A 21,581-nucleotide genomic window follows, 5' to 3' on the forward strand; every position below is an offset into this window, starting at 1 on the left:
AACACCACACCCAGCTAAATTTTGTATTTCTAATAGAGACGGGGTTTCACCATGTTGGTTAGGCTGGTCTCGAACTCCTGACCTCAAGTGATCCACCCGCCTTGGCCTCCCAAAGTGCTGGGGTTACAGGTGTGAGACACCACGCCCAACCCTGGATAGTACATCTTTTAACTTCCATTCACTTTCAACCTATCTGTGTCTTTGTATTTAAAGTGTTTTTTTTTCTCTCTTTTTTGAAGTTAGGTCTTGTGTGTTGTCCAGACTGGTCTTGAATTCCTGGGTTCAAGTGATCCTGCCAAGTAGTTGCAATTAAAGGCACATGCTGCCATGTGCAGTTCTTTGAAGTGTTTCTTCCAGACAACATATAGTAGGGTCTTGCTTTTTTCACTCATTCTGCCAAGCTCTGCTTTTTAACTGAAATGCTTAGGCCATTAACATTTAATATAATTATTGATATATTTGAATTTAGGTCTAATATTTCATTTATTTTCTTTTCATTTCTCCTATTTATTATTCCTCTGTTCCTTATGTCCTCTCTCCTTTTGTATTATCTAGATACATTAAGTATTCTACTTTTATTTCGATTTTTGGGGGGGCTTCTCTGTGTATTTCTAGTGGTTTCTCTAAGGATTACAACATACATATCTAATCTTTTATAGTCTTCTTTGAGTTGATATTGCACTTAACATAAAATTTAGAACCCTTTCAACCATGTAAGTCCCTTTTCTCCTCCCCCACCTATATGTTATTTTCATATTTATCACATCAACACACATTACAAAACCCACAAAGCAGTGTTTGGTTTTGCTTTAAATTGTCATATGAATTTCAAAGAACTTAAATATTTACCCAGATATTTACCATTTCTCTTGCTTGCTCTTTGTTCTGGAAAAATCTCTGTTTACCCATGGGAAATTTCCCTACAGCCTAAAGAAATGCCTATAGCGTTTCCTGTAACAAGATCTATTGGCTGTGAATTCTCTTGTTTATCCCTCGTTTGAAAATCTATCTCTATTTTAACTTCATTCTTGAAGGATATGTTTATTGGATAGAGAATTCTGGGTTGACAGTAATTTTCTTCCAGTACTTTAAAGATGTCTACTGTTTTCTTGTTTCGGTGGGTTCTGGTGAGAAACCTGTCTTCACTTGAGCTATCATTCTCCTGTGTGTAATATGCCATTTTTCTCTAGATACTTTGAAGATTTTTTTTTCATTAGTTTTCAGCAGTTTTGTTATGATATGTCTAGGAGGGCTTTTCTTTGAGTTTATTCTCTAAGTAGATGCTGATTTTGAATCTATATTTATGTCTTTCACCAAGTTTGTGAAATTTTCAGCCATTATTTCTTCAAAAATTTTTTCTGCCCCCGTCCCTTTCTCCTGTTCTTCTCAGACTCCAGTTACATATTAGACCTACTGTTATTATTCTCTGTGTCCTTGGCAATCTTTTTTTCTTTGAAATATTTTTTTCCCCTGTATGTTCTTTAGAACATACAGATAGATCTGTAATTTCTACAGATCTATATTTATTTTGAAGTTCACTAATTCCTCTGTCATTGCTTTTCTGATGTTGAGCCCATCAGTAAATTTCTTGTTTCAGACATTATATTTTTCTGTTATAAAATTTGTTTGGTTTCTTTTTAAAAATTGTTTCCACTTCTCTGGAATTCTTTTCTCTCATTCATTTCACGTGTGTTTTTCTTTCCCTCATTGGACATGGTTATAACAGCTATTTTAAAATTCCAGCAGGGTATGGTGGCTCATGCCTGTAATCCCAGCACTTTGGGAGACTGAGGCAGGTGGATCACTTGAGGTCAGGAGTTTGAGACCAGCCTGACCAACATGGTGAAACCCTGTCTCTACTAAAAACATAAAAATGAGCTGAGCGTGGTGGTGCATGCCTGTAATCCCAGCTACTTGGGAGGTTGAAGCAGGAGAATTGCTTGAACTCAGGAGGCAGAGGTTGCAGTGAACTGAGATTGCACCACTGCACTCCAACCTGGGCAACAGAGTGAGACTGTGTCTCAAAAAATTAAAAAAAAAATTCTAATAATATGGGTCACTTGGGATTGGCACCTTTTGACTATCTTTTCCCTTGAGAATTAGACACATTTTTTGGATATGTTTGTATGCTGTATGTTAAGTAATTTTGGTTTGTATTCTGCACATGTGAATGAAATTCATGCAATCAAGACTTCTGAAGGATATTGATATTTTTGTTTCAGCATATAATCAGCCTGTTTAGGTTCTGACCCTGAGTTCTGTCTTGCTTTCTGTAGGTGGTAGTTTAACTCTCAGTTCAGTATGCTAAGCCTCTGTTATACTGGTTTGTGTCTGTTTCATGCACATACACTTCAGGGGTTAGGCTGTGACTTACGTAAATTCATACACAAAATTAGGGGATTTACTTTTTTGACACTCCCTGCTATGGGATTCTATCCACACTTTCCCTACCCTACAGAGGCTCCTTTCTCTGATTCCTTTGGGGGAAATAGTGTCTGTTGAAGTTTTAGCTGTGACTGAGACTGAGGTGTACCCCATGTCTGGGACTTTCCTTTTGGGCAAAGCTTTACCAGCAAATTCATGACTTGTGTATGTAGCTTCTCTAGGTTTTTAAATCTCCACAAGCTGCTTGCTTTTGTTTACTTTTTCAGCATCCACTGGTAGTTGTTTTTTGTCCAGAGTTTTCAACTGTAATTAGCAGGAAGGATAGGCTATAGAGGGCTAATACTGTCATAGTAGAACTGGAACCTCAGTTACTTTTTAATCAAGGGTTGGTGGGAGTCATAGATTTGGATCTGAGTCCTAGCTCTGCTGTTCACAGTTTGCCATTTTAATATTAAGCCTGTGTTTCTTCATTTGGGCAAAAAATTGAGATACTAGAACTTGCTCTGCCTGTCCCTAGGGTTGTGTGAAACAGATGAAATAATGGATGTCAGTGTCTTCTGTGAACAGAAAAATTGTTTTAAAGTGGTTGTCATTGCTGTTATGTCTATGTGCACATGTGTGCATGCCTGTGGTTATGTGTACATAGTTTCTGCACAGTTACCTCCACAGCAGTGGTGTCACCATGAATTTTTCCTCCTCAGGCACTTCCTGGACCTCACTACTACACGTGGGGAGACCACGGCGGAATCATCATGGCCATTGCCCAGGGCATGGAGACCAATGAGCTAAAGTAAGTGTCTCTGATGAGGCCTTTTAACATCAAACTCTTCTCCCAGAAATTTACGTCTGTGATTCTAAGTGGATTATCTCTCTACAGCACTAGGTTGTTGACAGCACAATTTGTGATCTCTGGATATGACTTAAACTATTTTTTTTTTTTTTTTTTTTGAGATGGAGTCTCACTCTGTCCCCCAGGCTGGAATGCAATGGTGCGATCTCAGTTCACTGCAACCTCCATCTCCTGGGTTCAAGCGATTCTCCTGCCCCAGCCTCCTGAGTAGCTGGGATTACAGGCGCCTGCCACCATGTCTGGGTAATTTTTGTATTTTTAGTAGAGACAGGGTTTTACCATCTTGATCAGGCTAGTCTCGAACCCTTGACCTCAGGTGATCCACCTGCCTCGGCCTCCCAAAGTGCTGGGATTACAGGTGTGAGCCACCACGCCTGCCCTGACTTAAACTCTTTATCTCTGAAATGGGAATAATAAGAACCTGTCCTTTCTATCAGAAAGGGAGATTGTGAGGAACAGGGCAATTAATTTTATGGATTTGAAAAAGTATAACACTATAGAAAGAATTAATAATGGCCAAGTAATTTAGTGGAGGCTCTTTAATTTGTTCTCCTTTGCTTTGTGTCTTTATTATATAGAATGACTAAAAATAAATAGCAATAATAATAATACATGAGTAACACTTACAGAATGCATACACCTTGATAGCCATTGACTTTTGGTGCATTAGGTCGGTGGGGGGTCTCATAGAGCTGGAAGGGATGTTTAGGGTTAACTGCATCATTGCACAGATGAGAAAACAGGCTCAGCAAGGTGAAGTAACTTGCCCAGGGTCATTCCTTTTGTTAGTGACATTGGCAGGATTAGCACTTGGGTTTTTAGATTGCATCCTACATTCTTTGCAATATATTGTTCTGAAAAGCAAAACTGTCAGGAGTTTGTAACCTCTACACCCTTATGTTCTGATTTTATCAGATATAGACAGATCTGTATGTATGTACTGGTTCTTTTGGCTCATTATTGAATGGTTCATGTTAGGTCAAGTTCATGCTGGACCACACTTCTTCCTGTTTTTGAGCTGAACCCATTAGATGGATTGGTGAAGGATCTGGAGAGGGCTTCTGTAACTATCTTGTTTATTGCAAGGACAAAGCTTTCTTTTTCTTTGCTCCTTTTAGAAACAGGGCTAACTGGCCGGGCACAGTGGCTCACACCTGTAATCCCAGCACTTTGGGAGGCCGAGGTGGGCGAATCACGAGGTCAGGAGATCGAGACCATCCTGGCTAACACGGTGAAACCCCGTCTCTACTAAAAATACAAAAAACTAGCCGGGCATGGTGGCGGGCGCCTGTAGTCCCAGTTACTCGGGAGGCTGAGGCAGGAGAATGGTGTGAACCTGGGAGGCGGAGCTTGCCGTGAGCCGAGATCACGCCACTGCACTCCAGCCTGGGGGACAGAGGCAGACTCCATCTCAAAAAAAAAAAAAAAAAAAAAGAAACAGGGCCAGCAGCAAGTGAGAGGTGGGTGGTTTGGAAAAAGAGATCTTAGCAGCTGGTTTTTTCCCTGTGGATAATTTGACATGTGCTGAGCAACCTGGCTTCAGAGAAGGAGAGAGAAGCAAAGTACTGGTATTTGGCATTCCGCTTGGCTGTTCTCTGTTCTGTGTAGCACTGGTTAGCTGTTTCTTTAGAGGCAATACTCTGAAGAGGTCCTGTTTGTATGCCACACTCTGTATTCATATTCAGATAGGTATTTGCTCAGACAACGACCATCACAGAGCACAGTACTTCCCACATTTGTGCTATCATTTATATACCCATTAATTTAATTTTCATTTCACATGTTTAGCAAGCGCCGATTGTGCCAGGTACTGTGTATCTATAGATGAATAGGATGCATGCCACCCTGTAGTCATAAGGTGGGCGAGGAAACAATTGTAGTGTTTGGTATACTGCTATGTGTGTAATACGCACGTAGGGGACATAGTTTGGCTTCCTAGGAATACATTTCATTCTTTGTATGGTTTTCAGATTTCAGAGTCAGTTCTCGATTTGCCTTGTTTAACTTCTCTGAAAATTAAATTTGCATTCCAAACTGGCTCTTCTGAAGGAGTTAGTGTGATTCTAGTCCTCTTACACCATCTGTCGGTGCATATGTGCTCAGGGAACGCAGCGTCATTCTGCACTAGCTGGAGCAAAACATGATGAGGAAAATAAACTCGCTGCCAGAAAATCATAAAGCCTTCCGCAGACGTTCTGAAATGACTTGGGGGTTGTAGACTTTGGGGGATTATGGACACTGTAGCATTCCTCTATTTGTATAGGTTTCTTTTGGAAGTGTCTGTTTGAATAGTTCAAATAGAGCATTTGAAAATACAAAAATACATACAAGCTTCCTATTGACAGGTACATGTGTCCCACATAACAACCCGAGCTTGGCCTAAATCTGTGTAGCCACCTGGCATTTACTCAGTGTGTTGTTCACAGAGGTATTTTGCTTCTTCTCCTGCTGCTCTAAAAAGCAAGAAATAATATTCAGGTTAGTTCATATTCTCAAACTACAGTAGTGATTTACTGTGATGCCCGTGCACGAGGAGAGGGTGCTTCTGACAAGACCGGATATCTGTTGCTGGGCTAGGGCTTCAGGCCCCTTCTAAGTTTGGCCTCCGCAACCACAGAGATCTCTTTTCCTTTATGACTCACAGCATGTATAGGCTGTCCTATTAATTTGGCATTGATCATATTCTGACTTCTTATGTTAGTTACCTTTACATGATGTGCCTGAATTCTGCAACTCGTTAGTAAGGTCTTTGTAGGTAAACACTTCTGCTCGATACAGGTTAGCAGGCACTTAAGCAAATATTTGATTGAAATAGGTCATGCATACTTAATCATCCAAGATTGCTTTTTTTTTTAAAACTGATTTATAAAACTAGAGGAGACCTAGCTGGCGTGCCAATTGCAGAGCTCCAAGGGGACCACTGCCATTGTGCTCCGTGTCAATGACAACCCCGGGAGCACAGATGTGAGTGGAGGCTCCCTGGATGTGTGCAACCTGGTGGTACCCAAGAGACACCAGAGATGACCTATTCCACTTTCCTTAGTTTTCACATGAGGGAATAAGAGATTAGTCAGGAGTTAATGCCCACACTGGAACTTGAGCATATTTCTGTTAGGAATCATTTCAGGTCAATTACACAGACAGCTGTCGAACATCCACAATGAAGCAGATGCTGTGCTAGATACCAAGGATGCAAAGGCGAGTGGGACACTGATCAGGAGCTGCCTGTGCCCACTGTTGCTCTGTGATGTTTCTGAGCCAGATGCAGAGAGAGAGGCTGGGAGGAGGGGGTTGTTTGAAAGAGGGCTTTCTGCTCTGATTTTACCCATCTTTAGGGAGGAAAGCCAAGTAAAGTAGCATTGGTAACTCAAATAGGTGGTAGTGGGGACAGAAATTGAAGCATTGCTCGAAGTAAACATTAGTGGTTTTTTTGTTGTTGTTGTTGATGTTCTTTTAAGTTATGCGTGTCTTTCTCTCCCTGATTAGCACAGATATCTAGGAGTTGACTGTTATTTGTTTCAGCTTCTGCCTTGAGTCTCCTCTGAGATTGTTACCTTTGTTATTGTTAATTGAAATTGAGAGCGAGAAGTGGAACACTTTGTTTTGCTCTTGTGTCTACATGTCTGAAATGGGTAAATAAGAACCTGCACTGGGGATTCACTGATTCATTCATTCAGCATGCTGCTCCTGTGAACATGCTCACAGGAGGTGTAGGAGCAGTGGCTTTTTCTTCGGAGAAGGGGCTGTTGCATTTTTGCACCCCGAATGAAGAAGATTCAAACACGTTTGTCAGCTTTATCACGGAAGATAAGATCAATTTCTGTTTCTTCACTGCGGTTTGCTTGTCAGTGTGATGATATTATTCGTAGTCAGTGATAAGATTTTGAACTTGCCCCAAAGCATCTTTTTTTCTAAGATATCCAGTTTCATAGGGGCTTCTCTCTGGAAATCCCGAAAAGCTCCTGCAAAGACTCCACGCAGCAGAGCAGCTGCCTTTTCTGGACCTGGGCTCTGGAATCAGACCCACAGTTCCAGAATGTGGGAGGCAGCAGTTAATGTCTTCACTTGCTTGCAGCACCTCTCAATGGTACAGTTGCCGGGAGAGCCACCTCTACTTTATCCTGACCCCTGTGGTTTTTCTGCCCCTTGAGGTATAGAGGAGCAGGTATTCTTATCATGTTTTTTTTTTGTTTTTCTGGAGTGCCGTGGTGCAATCTCGGCTCATTGCAACCTCCTCTTCCCAGGCTCAAGCGGTCCTCCCATCTCAGCCTCCCGGTAGCTGGGACCACAGGCGTGAGCCACCATGCCTGGCTAATTTTTATATCTTTTTTTTTTTTTTTTGGTAGGCACGGATTTCGCCATATTGCCCAGGCTGTTTTCATTTGAACTCCTGAGTTCAAAGTGATCCGCCTGCCTTAGCCTCCTAAGTGTTGAGATTACAGGTGTGAGCCACCAAGCTTGGTCCTTATCACCTTTTAACTGTTAAGAAACCGAGAAATGGGGTTAAAAAAAATGCAGTGCAGTTTCTTTAACTTCCTTCAGCAAGCGTTTATGAATAATGCCCTTTCTGTGTGCTAGGAAAGATTCGAGGTGCCAGGGGCAGAAAGTAAGAGGTCTTATTCCTGATGAATAGCAATCTAGTAGAAAACACTCGCAAAATCAAGTCACTGAAATATAGTGAGGTATAAGATTATGGAGAGCCCTGGGTGCATTGGGAACCAGAATGAGGGCCAGGTGGTGCTATCTGGGGGACAGAGGAGGGCTTCTGGGAGAGGAAACCCCAGCTGAACCTAAAAGGATATAAAGCAAGGTCGGAATGCTTTTCTAGGGCTAGAGAGACCTTGAGCAAGGGCCAAAGCATGCTCAGTGGGGAATGTGCACGGCTCTTGAGTATTAATAGAATGCAAATTTCCAGGTGGGAAGTGGTGAGAAACGAGGTTGGAGGAAGGTCTGTATGTAGAGGCGAGGTCCTGGGGGACCTTACCTGTGCCTTACTAAAGAGATTAAAGTTTGCTTTGAGGTAATAGGGTCCCTTTGAGGGATTTTAGTAGGGGAATGACATGGCTAGACTTGCACTATGGAACGATGGATCTGGCAGAATGGAGAGCATGGATTCAGTGGAGAGAGACCGGAGGTGAGAGCTGATGCGGGGGTGTGTTTGAGGACTAAGTCTGCAGGGCGTGGCTTCTGATTCACTGGGATGATGGGAGAAGTGATTCTACCACTCATAGAAAGGCAGAGGGGAAGGAGTAGGCTTGCAGGGTCGTATATTAAATGCAGACATGGACAGGTTGAATTGAAGCCTCTGTGGTGTGTCCAAGGGGAGATATCCAGCGGGAATCTGGATATATTACAACATCCGGTTCAGCGTTCTGCCACCCTTTGCAAGAATTTTCTCCATGCCATCTGTGATAGACAGTCTTCTGTTCTATACTTGAACATTTCTCTTGGTGGGGAATTTGCCATATCAAAAGGTGCTTCCATTTTACTTTGGGACAGTTTGCTGTTCATTTGCTCACTCATTCATTTGCAAATGAAAGTTCTCTGGTAAGGGAGAGCCCAAATTCTCCTCCCTCCAGCTTCTATTCATGGACTTAGTTCTGCTCTGTGGAGATGTGCAGTAGATATTTCCTTTGGCATGAAAGCCTTTCAAGTATTTAAGGAGTCTGTCATGTTCTCCTCAGTGTCTGCCATTTCATGATGAATATCCCCAGTTCCTTTCCTCATATTCTATAAATCCCGAATCTCCATCTTCTAGGTTCTGCCTTAGGTCTGCCTCACGATGTCAGTGCCTTAAAATGTGGTACTCGGATCTGGCCCCAGTAGCCTGAAACGTGCAGAAGACATTGAGATTTTTGCCTTCACGATTCTGAACACTCTGTATCTATTAATAAAAACCTCTGACAATATTTACATTTTTAACAGCCATCTCAAACTGGTGGCTCCTATTAATTTTTTTTTGTTTTTGAGTGAAGCTATCATTTGCATACCACAGGATGCCCAGATATTGACTACAGCAGTTAATCAGTTCTGAAGGGTGCATGTCAAGATGTAGAGTATTTCCGTCACTCCAGAAAATACTCACGTGTCCCTTTCCAGTCAGTGCTCTCCACCCCCAAACCCCTGCCCCAATTACAGGCAACCAGTGGTATGTTTATCGCTGTAGGTTGGTTCTGCCTATTCCAGAATTTCATTTATTTGTATGTTTTGTATTTGGCTTCCTTTACTCAGCATAATGATTTTGAGATTTATCCATCTTTTAACTGGTATTGGTAGACTGAGTTCACTTTAACTAAAATACCTGAGATCCTTCTTTCTTATGGATCTTATTAAAGACCAGATGTTCCCCATTCTGTATTTGAGCAGATAGGTTTTTGAAACAACGTGTGGAGCTTTATTTTTATTTTTGCTTATTTTTTTGGTTTGAATTCTATTTTTGGCATTTATTTTATTATTTATACAATTAGCCTTTTACCCTTTGCAAATTTGGCAGATTCGCCTTCCAGATCCCTATTCAGATCGTTGACAGATGTGTTGAGCTCTGTGAGAATGAGAAGTCTTATCTTGGGTTGAGATCAAACCATATGTCAGCACTCTTGGGATGTGCTTATTTTACCACCAGTGAATTTTATCTGACTGCGTGGTCCACAAAGATCTTCATGAAAAAATGAATGTTCTGTGTCATTGTCCTGTTTTTCAAATCAAGAATTACCACGAGGAAAGGAAATGGAGTTAGTCTGTTGTGACTTGTGTGTGAAACCATTTGGGTTCTTAGCCTTGACCTCCTTTTCGTCTGATTGCTCTCAAATAACCTGTTTCATAATCCATTCTTGAAACCACCTTTTCTTCATTGAGGAAATAAACGTTTTTTCCTTATTCTAGTTTTTGAGATCTTTGTTCTTCATAATTCTTCTAGAGATTTTTGAAAAGGATGCTATAATCATCGTGTCTTTAAGTCTTTCAGTCCTTAGAATATATTTTGTACTCATTTTCCTTTAACTTACCTAGTTTTTCTTGTCATGTCCAATTTGAAGATTATTTTCCTTGCTAAGGAGCAAAATAGAAATTATTTTTTTCTGTTTTTTTTTTTAGACCCAGCTTTACTACTCTGTTGTTACTCAAAGATTTTTTTTTTTCTAACGAAGTCTTTATTTCTTTTATTCTCAGTTTTCCAATCAGTCAGAAAACATAAAATATTTTCAATTCAAAGTTCTAGTAAAGATAGGCAGAACTGGGTGATGGTTTTCATAAATGAATGAACTAATGGATGAATGTATATCAAGTGCTCTGTTTTTTTAAATTGATACATATGATTATGTCTGCTCTTATTTATTCTATTGACCATCAGAACGATGATCCTGTTCCTTTCTAATTCTTTATAGAACTTATCAGATAACCCATCCACTGACCCACCAGTCTGCCAATTATTTTGGTAATTTGAAACATAAACCGTGATTCATTTTGAACTTACCTTGCTACTGTTCCGACAGACTATTGGCTGTGAGAATTACAGCTAGAATTAGCTCGCAGTAACTGAATTTTTTTGCTCTTGGTTATATGACTTTTTTTCCCATCTTGAATATGTTCTTTAGAAACCTGAACTCACCAGGAACCTTTCTGTGTAGCTGCCTGCTAGAGTCCTAAGTTGGTTATCTACCACACTTCTTCCTTTTAGAGTATCTGTGGTTATATTATGCTTTATTATTATATTATATGACCTTCCCATCTTCTTGAGAGTTTTTGTCCCTGGGATTATGTCTATATTTTTATCTGAGCAGTTTGAATTCTTCATTCCTAAAGCTTAGTGCCCTATATCCTCTTTCATAACTTAAGAATGCAAAGATGGGCGAGGTGCGGTGGCTCACGCCAATAATCCCAGCACTCTGGGAGGCCAAGGTGGGTGAATCATTTGATGTCAGGAGTATGAGACCAGCCTGGCCAACAAGGTGAAATCCCATCTCTACTAAAAATACAAAAAAAGAACGCAAAGATGGCTTTGTTTCTTCACAAGGTTCTTGTCACTTTTACCAACACAAGTTCTCCTTTAGGGGTCAGAATTCAGTCCAAAATACGTGTTCTCTTAACTGCTGCTGTTGATAAGGCAAGAGCCTTTTCACCAGAATTCTGAAGAGCACCATTTTCTAAATGAGTAGTGTATTTTCAGATACAAGCTATGCTTGGTCATGCACCTGCTTGTTATTTCATTAATGAGTTATTGTCAGAGTCCTCTGGGAACCCTCAAGAAATGAGGTGATTCATTTCCTGAGGTTATGTGGGGTTCGAGGAGCTCTTAAAGAGAATTAACTTGGCAATGTATAAATAGGTGGACTTTAGCATTACCGCTGAGTGGGCAGATGGCTACCATCATATCTGGATAATAGGTTGACTCTGCTGGTTCATTTTGCTTTAAAAGTAATATAAACCTTTAGCTTATGACACTGGTTACAAGAAGGAGATTGAATGAGTTAATTTATCCAAATATCTGTTTCAAAATTTTCTTAAACCAAAAGTGTATCTGCCAGGTGAGATTTCTCCCCTTGTGAGAGATTTGTAGTGGGAGATTACTTAGTCTCCCATTGACATTTATTATTCTGCCTTGTAATCCTACCAGTTGGTTTAACCCCCTAGCCTTTTTGTGGCAGTATCTTTTTTATCTTTTTTTTTTTTTTTTTTTTTTTTTAGGCGGGGTCTTGTTCTGTCACCCAGGCGGGACTGCAGTGGTGCAGTCATGGCACACTGCAGCCTCACGCTCTTGGACTCAAGCATTCCTCACACCTCAGCCTCCAGAGGAGGAGCTGGGACCACAGGGGGCACCACCACACGTGACTAATTAAAAAAAATTTTTTTTTCTGTAGAGATGGAGGTCTTGTTATGTTTCTCAGGCTGGTCTCAAACTCCTGACCTCGAAAGATCCTTCTGCCTTGGCCTCCCAAAGTACTGGGATTACAGGCATGTGCCACCATGGCTGACCAAATCAAGTTTAATAATCTTAATATGAGATGAAGTGTTTGGATTGAGTGATGTCTTGAAAAGATTTATGTCAAGTATTAGAATCCCAAGGTGTAAAACTAAAATCTCAAAAACATGAGAAAGCTGAAAGAAAAAGTTTTGCATATAATTTGGATTTAAGAAGGGCCCAGAAGCCCTGTGATTCTAAAGAGGCTTGAATTGAGTGATTTCTCATGTCAAGCATCTCACCCGCTCACTGGGTGATAAAACAAATGTTGGGCAGATTTTCTTCCTTGCCTCCCTCTCCCTCCCTCTTCTTCTCCTTCTTCAATACCAAAGATAGTGTAAAATCAGTGCAGTTACTCAAACGCTGCTTAGTTTTTCAAGGACTTGCTTCCTTGTTCTGTTACAGTCTGTCTTGGAGACTTTCCTCAGTATATACTTTCCTTCAACTTTTTTGCTTTTTAATTTCTAAGACCACGGAAAAGTTGGAAAAACTGTATAAAGAACACCCATGAAACTTTCACCTAGAGTCACAAATTGTTAGAATTTGCCAATTTGCTCTACTTCTATCATTGGTCTATTTATCTATCCTGTGTATCCATCTATTATTTTTTAGCTGAATCATTTTAAAGAAAGTTACAGACATCATGCTCCCTCACAGCTACTTAAACATGTATCTCCAATAAATGAGTGCATTTTCCTATATAATCACAATGCCATTCTCATGCCTAAGAAAATTAACGTGAACTCGGTATGACTTAGAGACTATATTTTCTCAGTTGTCTCAAATTATTTATGGCCGCTTTTCCCCTTCGATCTGGGATTTAGTCAGTCCTGAACTAAACCCTGGATTGGATTTATGCATTGCAAATTTGTTTACTCATTGCATTTTGCCATTATACTCCTTTAGTCTTTTTAGATCTATAACACATTATCTGCCTTTTTTGTTTATTTATTTGTTTTTTGTGGCCTTGATTTTTTTGAAGTATCTGGAGCAGTTATTGTGTAGAATATCCCACATTTTAGATTTGTCCAATTGTATAGAATAGTACACAGAGGGTGTGTTCTTCTCAATGCTTTATTCAGGAGGTACCTAATATCAAGTTGTCCTGTTATTGATGATGTTTAGCTAAGATTGTGACTCTCTGATCATTCATTGTGAGATTATGTTTTGTGAAATTTTATTTCCCCATTTGTAGTGAATGATTTGTCTGTTGGTTGATGTTCAGACAATCTGAACATCCTGGCCCCAACACTTTCACCCCGTGGTTTTAGCATTTTTGAACCTTGTGTGATTTAGTTATTGCAGTGGGGATTACAGAATGGTAATTTTTCTGTAATTACTATTATATTGTTTCCAACCTTTAAGTGTCATTCTAATATAAGAAAAAAATTGGGGGCTGGGCACAGTGGCTCACGCCCGTAAACCCAGCACTTTGGGAGGCCGAGGCGGGCGGATCACGAGGTCGGGAGATTGAGATCATCCTGGCTAACATGGTGAAACCCAGGCTCTACTAAAAATACAAAAAAAAAAAAAAAAAAAAAAAAAAATTAGCTGGGCATTGTGGCAGGCGCCTGTAGTCCCAGCTGTTTGGGAGGCTGAGGCAGGAGAATGGCGTGAACCCGGGAGGCGGGGTTTGTAGTGAGCCAAGATCGCGCCACTGCACTCCAGCCTGGGCGACAGAGCGAGACTCTGTCTCAAAAAAAAAAAAAAGAAAAAAATTTCTCTTTTGCTCCTCTGTCTTTTAGTATCATTAGAGACCCATGTCCTATTTTCATTCAAAGTGTAATCTGTTACCATCATTTTTCTTTTTTATGTTTGAATTCTCCTAAATTCGGCCAGTTGGAGCCCCATCAGGCTGGTTCCTGTGTTCTTTGGAGATGACTACGTTTATCTCTGAGCATTTCCTTAAACTTTCCCTGCCTTAGCCCGGGATCAGCCGTTTCTCCAAGGAGCCCTGATTCCTGCTCCTGGTGAACGTTATATGGAAACCAAGCCTTTGCCTTAGATACTTTAACTGCAAGCATTCTCTTACTTGCGTTTGGGCAGATACAGTACCAATGAAGGGGAGACCTGGAAAACATTCATCTTCTCTGAGAAGCCAGTGTTTGTGTATGGCCTCCTCACAGAACCTGGGGAGAAGAGCACTGTCTTCACCATCTTTGGCTCGAACAAAGAGAATGTCCACAGCTGGCTGATCCTCCAGGTCAATGCCACAGATGCTTTGGGTAAGCTGCTGCCTCCTTGGACCTTTTCACATGGATATGCATGGACTTCCTGTTATGTGCAAAGCACCAGCTTAGATACTGTGTACTCAGAGGAGCTTGAGATGCGTTGGGGGAGATGGGCCCATAAGAGTTAGCAAAATGCATAGGGAGGTAATTCAGGGCTTGCTCAATTCTTCTTAGTAAGACTGGGTGTTATTCTTTGTATCTTAGTTTCCTCATGCAGTTCCTGGCACATAGGAGGTTTAAATATATGTCTGCTGAATATGTAGATAAATGCATGAATGAAAAACATAGTTCCAAATCAGCAGTGCCAACTGGACGTATTCAGTGAGTGTGCCTGACTCTCCATAAGTCAGTGTGCCAAGCAATGCAGGGTCCTCTCAAAGCCATCTAGGATCTAGTCGTGATCTGCTAGTCTGGATACAGGATGTGTAAGTATGCAGGCGGAAGTGAAACTCTTCAGCATCCTCTCCCTGCGTCCCCACGTTATCTTACCCTTTCCTACCTCTCAGCCTTGGCTAACCTGATTCTAGCTGCCCGAATGCCCTGTTTCTTCTCACCTCCACCCATTTGGCCTCTCCTACTCGAAATCCTTTTCATATCTCAGGATCCAACACACTTGTTGCTGATATCCTAACCAGAAGACATCTCCCTTCTCTATGTCCAGAACATAAGTGTACTCATAACTCTGTGTCTGTCACTCGGTGTGTTTCACCTTCCATTGACTAGATTATAAAGCCCTTCAAAACAAGAGCTTGCCCTTTGCATATTTGTATTCCACCTACTGGAAAGCTTGATAGCCTTACAGTCGGTAGGAGTTTAATAAGTTTACTGTGTTGCATGGCATTGAATCAAAAGTTGTGTATCGACTTCAGGTAGTATCTAATCTGACTGAAGACACATATATGAGAGTCAAAAAGTGCCAACATAGACATAGGCATACTTTGGAATGCTTGTAAAAAGCACCCTACTTACATTTTGATGAATGTGGCAGATGGAGTGATGGTGCAAGGTATCTTAGCATTTTCCAGCCTCTTTCCATGGAGATCCTGTACCTTCAAGTAGGGCCAGCGAGCCCTCCATTGCCCTCGGGCCACACTACCAGATGTGCCCTCACTGCCCGAGGAGGCAGGCTGAGAACATTAGCCCCCAGTGGTATTGCTCATCAAGGAATCAGCCGTTCCCCAGTTCTCTAGGAGAGAAACACTTCTGGCTACTTGTTTCTACAGTAATGTCTTCTGTAATGTTTCAGAAGTTTGGATAAAGGTGGCTTGCTTCTTCCCAACTTTTCCAGGCAAATGTCTGCATTTCAGGTATCCTTTTCATTGGCCTAGGGCTGCCCAGCTTCAAAGCAAGCCAATTGGAAGGTCTGTGTGCTTGTGGGGTGGCAACACATAGACAGGAAGTGGGGGTTGAGGCTGGGCACCTTGAGGCACAGCAGGGAACCCCGTATGGGCCTGCCTGTAATGCTTCGTGCTGTGTTCCTTTTTCCTTAGGAGTTCCCTGCACAGAGAATGACTACAAGCTGTGGTCACCATCTGATGAGCGGGGGAATGAGTGTTTACTGGGACACAAGACTGTTTTCAAACGGAGGACCCCCCATGCCACATGCTTCAATGGAGAGGACTTTGACAGGCCAGTGGTCGTGTCCAACTGCTCCTGCACCCGGGAGGACTATGAATGGTTCGTTCTTCTTTGATGACTGGCGACTGAGTTGTGCTTTATTCACTCAGTAGTGTCGGGGAAAGAGACTAGGCACGGTCCCTTTCCCTGAGCAAAGGAAGGGAATAGAAGGAAACAATTATTTAGGAAGCATCTTTTATGTGCCAGGAGCTGTGCTAGGCATGTTTCATGTAAGTTGTCTTCTTTAGTTCTTTCTTACAGCCAGGTAAAGTGGTAGAGGTGTCTAGGAGAGCTGTAGCCATTTCTTCAGGAATAGATAGCTCTGGGATTTATTTCTATTAGGGTAACCCAAAAATTTGCTGAAGGTTCCATTGTTGGTAATCCTTCTCCTTAGGACCGTATTCTGGAGGGGATTTATTTCTTTATCTGAAACAAGGGGATGTTAGTGTGTGTATATGCGTATGTGTGTGTTTGCATCATGTATTATTTCTTGAGCAAAATATCCAAGGCACTGCTGCGAATGCTAAAAGTAGAAGTGACTTGTGCATAGCTAATTGGCACAGGAGGTGGAAGAGAGCAGGTGCCTCAGAGCAGGAACTGGTACTTTTATTTTGACTATTGAAAGGAAGGAGAGGGCTGTGGATTGCTGTTGGAGAATCAGGACATTTTTGAGAGAAGTGATGTTTGAGCTGGTCTCTCATGGAGCATCTATATTTGCAGACAGCAGTGTTTTGAGACCATGTAGCTGTAACAGGCAGGTGTAGAGGCAGCAGGGTGTGGTTGGGAGTTTAACTGGGATGCCTTGTTGGGTGTATGACATGGGGATGATAATTGGAGATGAGACTGAAAAGATAGAATACAGTAGAGCAGAGAGACCTTAGAAGGGATGAACCTTATTCTATAATTAGGAGGAAGCCTTCAGGGGCTTTTGAGGAGAGTTGATGATCAGAACAGAGCTTAGTTGTAGGAATTTTGAGGAGAGTTGATCAGAACAGAACTTAGCTGTAGGAAGAGGATTCTAGTGGCAGAGTATGCAGGATCTCAGAGCTCCTGGACAGTTACTTTAGTCTATAATTCAGCATGAAATCGTTGTAGTTTATTCAGGAGCACCAAGAGAGCCATGGGTATTTAATATAAGTACACAACTCATATTTCAGCGGTTGCCGAGGCACAGAGGAACTAGATTTTGCTTTGGGCAGCTGTACTTATCTTGACTAAAGCCAGAAACTTCTGATGTGTTCTAGACCAGAGGTTGGAACATGGTCATACGGTAAATGTTCTAGACTTTGTAGGCCATATGGTTTCCATGATCTGCATTACAACTCCTCCCTCTGCCCATGGCAGTGCCCATGGTGCATGAAAGCAGCTCTAGATGAATGAATGTGGCTGTGATCCAGTAAATTTCTATTTACAAAAATGGCCAACCAGGTTTGGCCACTTCTGTTCTAGACCAGTGCTTCTGAAACTTTAAGGTGCGTATGAATCACGTGCAGATTCTGCCTCAGGAGTTCTGGGGGTCTGCATTTCCATCGAGCTCCCAGGAGATGTGGATGCTGCTTATCTGCACATTCACCCTTTGAGCAGCAAGGCTTAGAACACAGAAGACAGTCATTTCCTTAGAAAGGTGTGTGCTCCCAAGGGAACGACACAGACTCTTTAACAGCAAAAGCACAGAGCTGGCTGATGTTCTTGGTGATGTCAGTTCCATGCTGTGTGCCTTCTGCTCTTCCTTAGACACTTTTTCATTATAGTCTAATCTAATCTAAGAGCTTTGTTGGCCTCAGGTAGTCCTCCTTAGACTGGCTTGAGACTGGAGATGTCCTAATTCCTGAAAATATCATAGTGACCTCTATGCCCTCTTCCTATCCCCAACATGTACTTCAAAATAAAATTAAGACTAAGTAAAAAATAGGTAAGAAAGTCGAACAAATTTTTGGGTTTTTTTTTTTTTTCATGACATTTAGGCTTAAAAACAAATAACATTAAAATTTTCTCTCTTGCCCTACATTTCCCCAACCCCCACCAAAAAAAAAAAAAAAAAAAAAAAATTCACAAAAAAACAAAAAAGAAATGGAGCTTGGTGTGCTCTCCTGGGTAAACTGACCTGCATCCTGCTGGTCTGCCATGCCCACCCCATCTGCCTTGCTGGAACCTGCTGGATGTTCACCCTGGTTGTATGCGGAGTCTTTTTATTATAGACCAGTCAAACCACCTCCTCTGCCCCTTATGGAGTTGGGTTGCAGGCCAAATGAGATCGTGGGGTGATGACCCTCTGAAATGCTAAGGGGTATATGGATATCGGCTGTTCCCTGCTCCACCCCCCATTGTTTCTCTGCTTGCTGTAGCTGCTGGAAGGCAGCCAGCCCAACTGTGTGGCTCTTGGAGATGTTTGATGGCATCGGACTATGGCAGTGAGAAGGAAAATGGTCCCAAGATGGATGTCAGGAAATGAGATGAGATTATAGTATCTTTCCATTAGTTCAGGTACTGGTTGACCAACTGTGTTTGAACACCAGGTTTTTTCTGATGGTCCTTTCAGACCACACAGGGAAGCCCAGCTATTGGCCCCTGTTCCCTGATTTCAGTGGCAGATTCTTTTATATCCTTATATTTCTTGACATTGCCAAGTCATACAGCTTTCACATTCTTGACTGCAACCCCTAGTAAATAATACATTTTCTATGATGACCCTGTACCTACATATGTATATGTAGATACATACACACATGTAACTAAAACACAAGTTTTAGGAGACAACGTTGACTTTTAAATGTATGATGGGCCTTTTGCAATCTTTTGCTCTTTTTTGGGAGGGGGAGAATCTGGTCTTGGGCCTCCCAGGTACTTTCAGAGTCCACTAGGTCATGACCTGTGGTCAAAGAAAGCTGCCCAGGAAGAGTGCTTTGCTATTGGAGGCAAATAAGTAATTCGCTAATGCTTTATCTGGTTCCTAAAAAGATTTAAAGTGGCTGTTCAGTAATAACGAACCGAGGTAATGAAAGAGGCACGTTTGATCCAGTGGCAAAACTGCTGCCTTTCGATTCTTTACAAATTATTAAATGTGGATTATGATATAATGCACACAGGCCACTCTGTATCTGTTAATACTTTTCGTGTCAGAAATGTTTAATAAATATTTGGATTTTTTCTTTTTCTTTTTTGTTTTACTGAGACAGAGTCTCACTCTGTCACCCAGGCTGGAGTGCAGTGGTGCGATCTTGGCTCACTGCAACCGGGTTCAAGCCATTCTCTTGCCTCAGCCTCCAGAGTAGCTGGGACTACAGGTGCGTGCCACTACGCCCAGCTAATTTTTGTGTTTTTAGTAGAGACGGGGTTTTGCCATGTTGCCCAGGCTGGTCTAGAACTCCTGACCTCAAGTGATCCACCCGCCTCAGCCTCCCAAAGTGCTGGGATTACAGGTGTGAGCCACCATGCCAGGCCTAAATATTTGTTGAATTGAATAGAGCAAATAAATGTGTTCTGGTAGAGCACACGAATGTGGAATATATGTTCTGTTCTATAATTCTTTGAATATGTTCTATAATTCATTGAATTATAGAATTTACAGCTTGGGCAGGGCCTTAGAACATTCATAGTACAGTCATCTTGTTTTAGAATCGTCTTCGACTGACGCCTCCTGCTTCCTACTCCAGGATGCTACCCATCAAGCTGGGAGGTTTGGCAGATGTGACCCCAAATCACAGGCAGTCTCGTGAACCTAACTACTGTATCTCAAAGTACAGGATGATTTTAGCTAGTATGTGGACATAGTCTTAAATAACATTGAACCCTTAGTCAAAATTTTTCTTTTTTTCTGAGACAGGGTCTTGCTCTGTTGCCCAGGCTGGAGTGCAGTGGCGCAATCACGGCTCACTACAGCCTTGACCTCCTGGGCTCAAATGATTCTCCCCGCTCAGCCTCCCGAGTAGCTGGGATCACAGGTGTGCAGCACCATGCCTGGCTATTTTTTTGGTTCTTTTCTGTAGAGACAGGGTCTTATCATGTTGCCCAGGTTGGTCTTGAACTCCTGGGCTTAAATAATATGTCTGCCTTGGCCTCCCGTAGTGTTGGGATTATAGGCATGAACCACCATGCCCGGCCCAAAATAATTTTTTTAAAAGGGTTATTCTTTTAAAATTTCTCTTTTACTTCTTCAGAGTCTGTCAAACAGAAAGTCTCATTGGTTACTAGTAATTCTGTAACATTTGCCTAATCCCTTTTAACAGAGAGGGCAGGTCCAGATTCTTAGAGTAGGGAACTGGATCTGGCTAAAATTTAATATTGTTTTGATTTGGCATGATGATTTGTGTTTTTTTTTGGTCTATTTATGGCATGTGATTGTGTTTTCCCAACTGTGGTTCTGATATAAATCTTCTTTTGAAGATGTATTTTATATAAAAAGTACATATTCTTTAAAGGGACAAGTTAAATAACTTAAAATAAAAGTGAAAAGTAGTAAGGTAAAGTCAGCACAATTGGTACGGGAACGCCTGAAATGTATAAAACAGTGGCCCTAACAAAGCCCAATTGCCTTTTTAGTGACTTCGGTTTCAAGATGAGTGAAGATTTGTCATTAGAGGTTTGTGTTCCAGATCCGGAATTTTCTGGAAAGTCATACTCCCTTCCTGTGCCTTGCCCTGTGGGTTCTACTTACAGGAGAACGAGAGGGTATGTATCACAGAGATTTCCCTGTCAGGTTCTCAGGGGTCTGCACATGGAATGAGAGAGCATAGAGGGCCATCTGGATTGCTCTATACTCTAAATTGTACAATTGCAAGTTAATAGCCTACAAGTAGTTTGGGCCACATTTTAACTTATGGTATTTGTAAACTCTCCTACCTCCAGTGAGAAAAACATTGCAAGTCTGTAAGCATCCCTGAAACTCTAGGAATATCTTATGTCATCAACTTCAGCAAGGAAACATCTTCAGAGGAATGTATTCAAGAGATATATTTAAAAATCTTGGCCAGGACAGTGCCCTAAATTGTCTGGGCTTGCCTAGTCTAGTTATAAGCAGAACTGACTCAGAACTACTGAGCATCCTCTTTCTAGTTCTAAAGGGGAATGAGTGGATGGACTGTATTGACCGTGGATAGTAAATATATTCCTAGCTGGGATGCCTTTGTGACTGTTCTTCCCTGTTTCTGACCTCTTGCTCTTGGGGTGGGGTGACAGCTACCGGAAGATTTCTGGGGACACTTGTAGCGGAGGAGATGTTGAAGCGCGACTGGAAGGAGAGGTGGTCCCCTGTCCCCTGGCAGGTAAGGGAGGTGGTTTCTTCCCTTTCATTTCTTGAGACGTGGTTGCAACAGTGTCATGATCTCACCTAAGTCCAAGCTTGTGGCTCCTGTAATTGAGTGGAGAAAAACAATGGCCATCACAAGCATCACAGGGCTTCCCCTTTTCCCTAAGGTTGGTGTCTACACTCAACTTATGCATAGCCATACCCTTTTTTAGGAATGGAAAGTATGTTGTGTCAGCTCAGTTTCTTTGAGGGAAATCCCTTTGTTAATTGAAAAATATTGATTCAGCATCCACTGGG

At 41.7% G+C, this 21,581-nt stretch overlaps 1 protein-coding gene across 4 annotated transcripts in view; it reads left to right on the forward strand.

Moving 5' to 3' along the window:
* SORL1 (sortilin related receptor 1) overlaps positions 1-21,581 on the forward strand; it is a 179,878-nt gene that overhangs the window by 76,993 nt on the left and 81,304 nt on the right. For all 4 annotated transcript variants that reach the window (XR_012423810.1, XM_045370875.3, XM_045370879.3 and 1 more), the window contains exons 12-16: positions 3,087-3,175; positions 14,238-14,416; positions 15,913-16,099; positions 20,579-20,707; positions 21,215-21,300. Coding sequence is in view for 3 of the 4 variants with exons in the window: in XM_045370875.3 (XP_045226810.2) it covers positions 3,087-3,175; positions 14,238-14,416; positions 15,913-16,099; positions 20,579-20,707; positions 21,215-21,300 (670 nt within the window). In the remaining variant the exon portion in view is untranslated. The remainder of the gene's footprint in view (positions 1-3,086; positions 3,176-14,237; positions 14,417-15,912; positions 16,100-20,578; positions 20,708-21,214; positions 21,301-21,581) is intronic.

Source organism: Macaca fascicularis, chromosome 14 (assembly GCF_037993035.2).
Source record: "Macaca fascicularis isolate 582-1 chromosome 14, T2T-MFA8v1.1".
NCBI classification, from domain to species: Eukaryota; Metazoa; Chordata; class Mammalia; order Primates; family Cercopithecidae; genus Macaca; species Macaca fascicularis.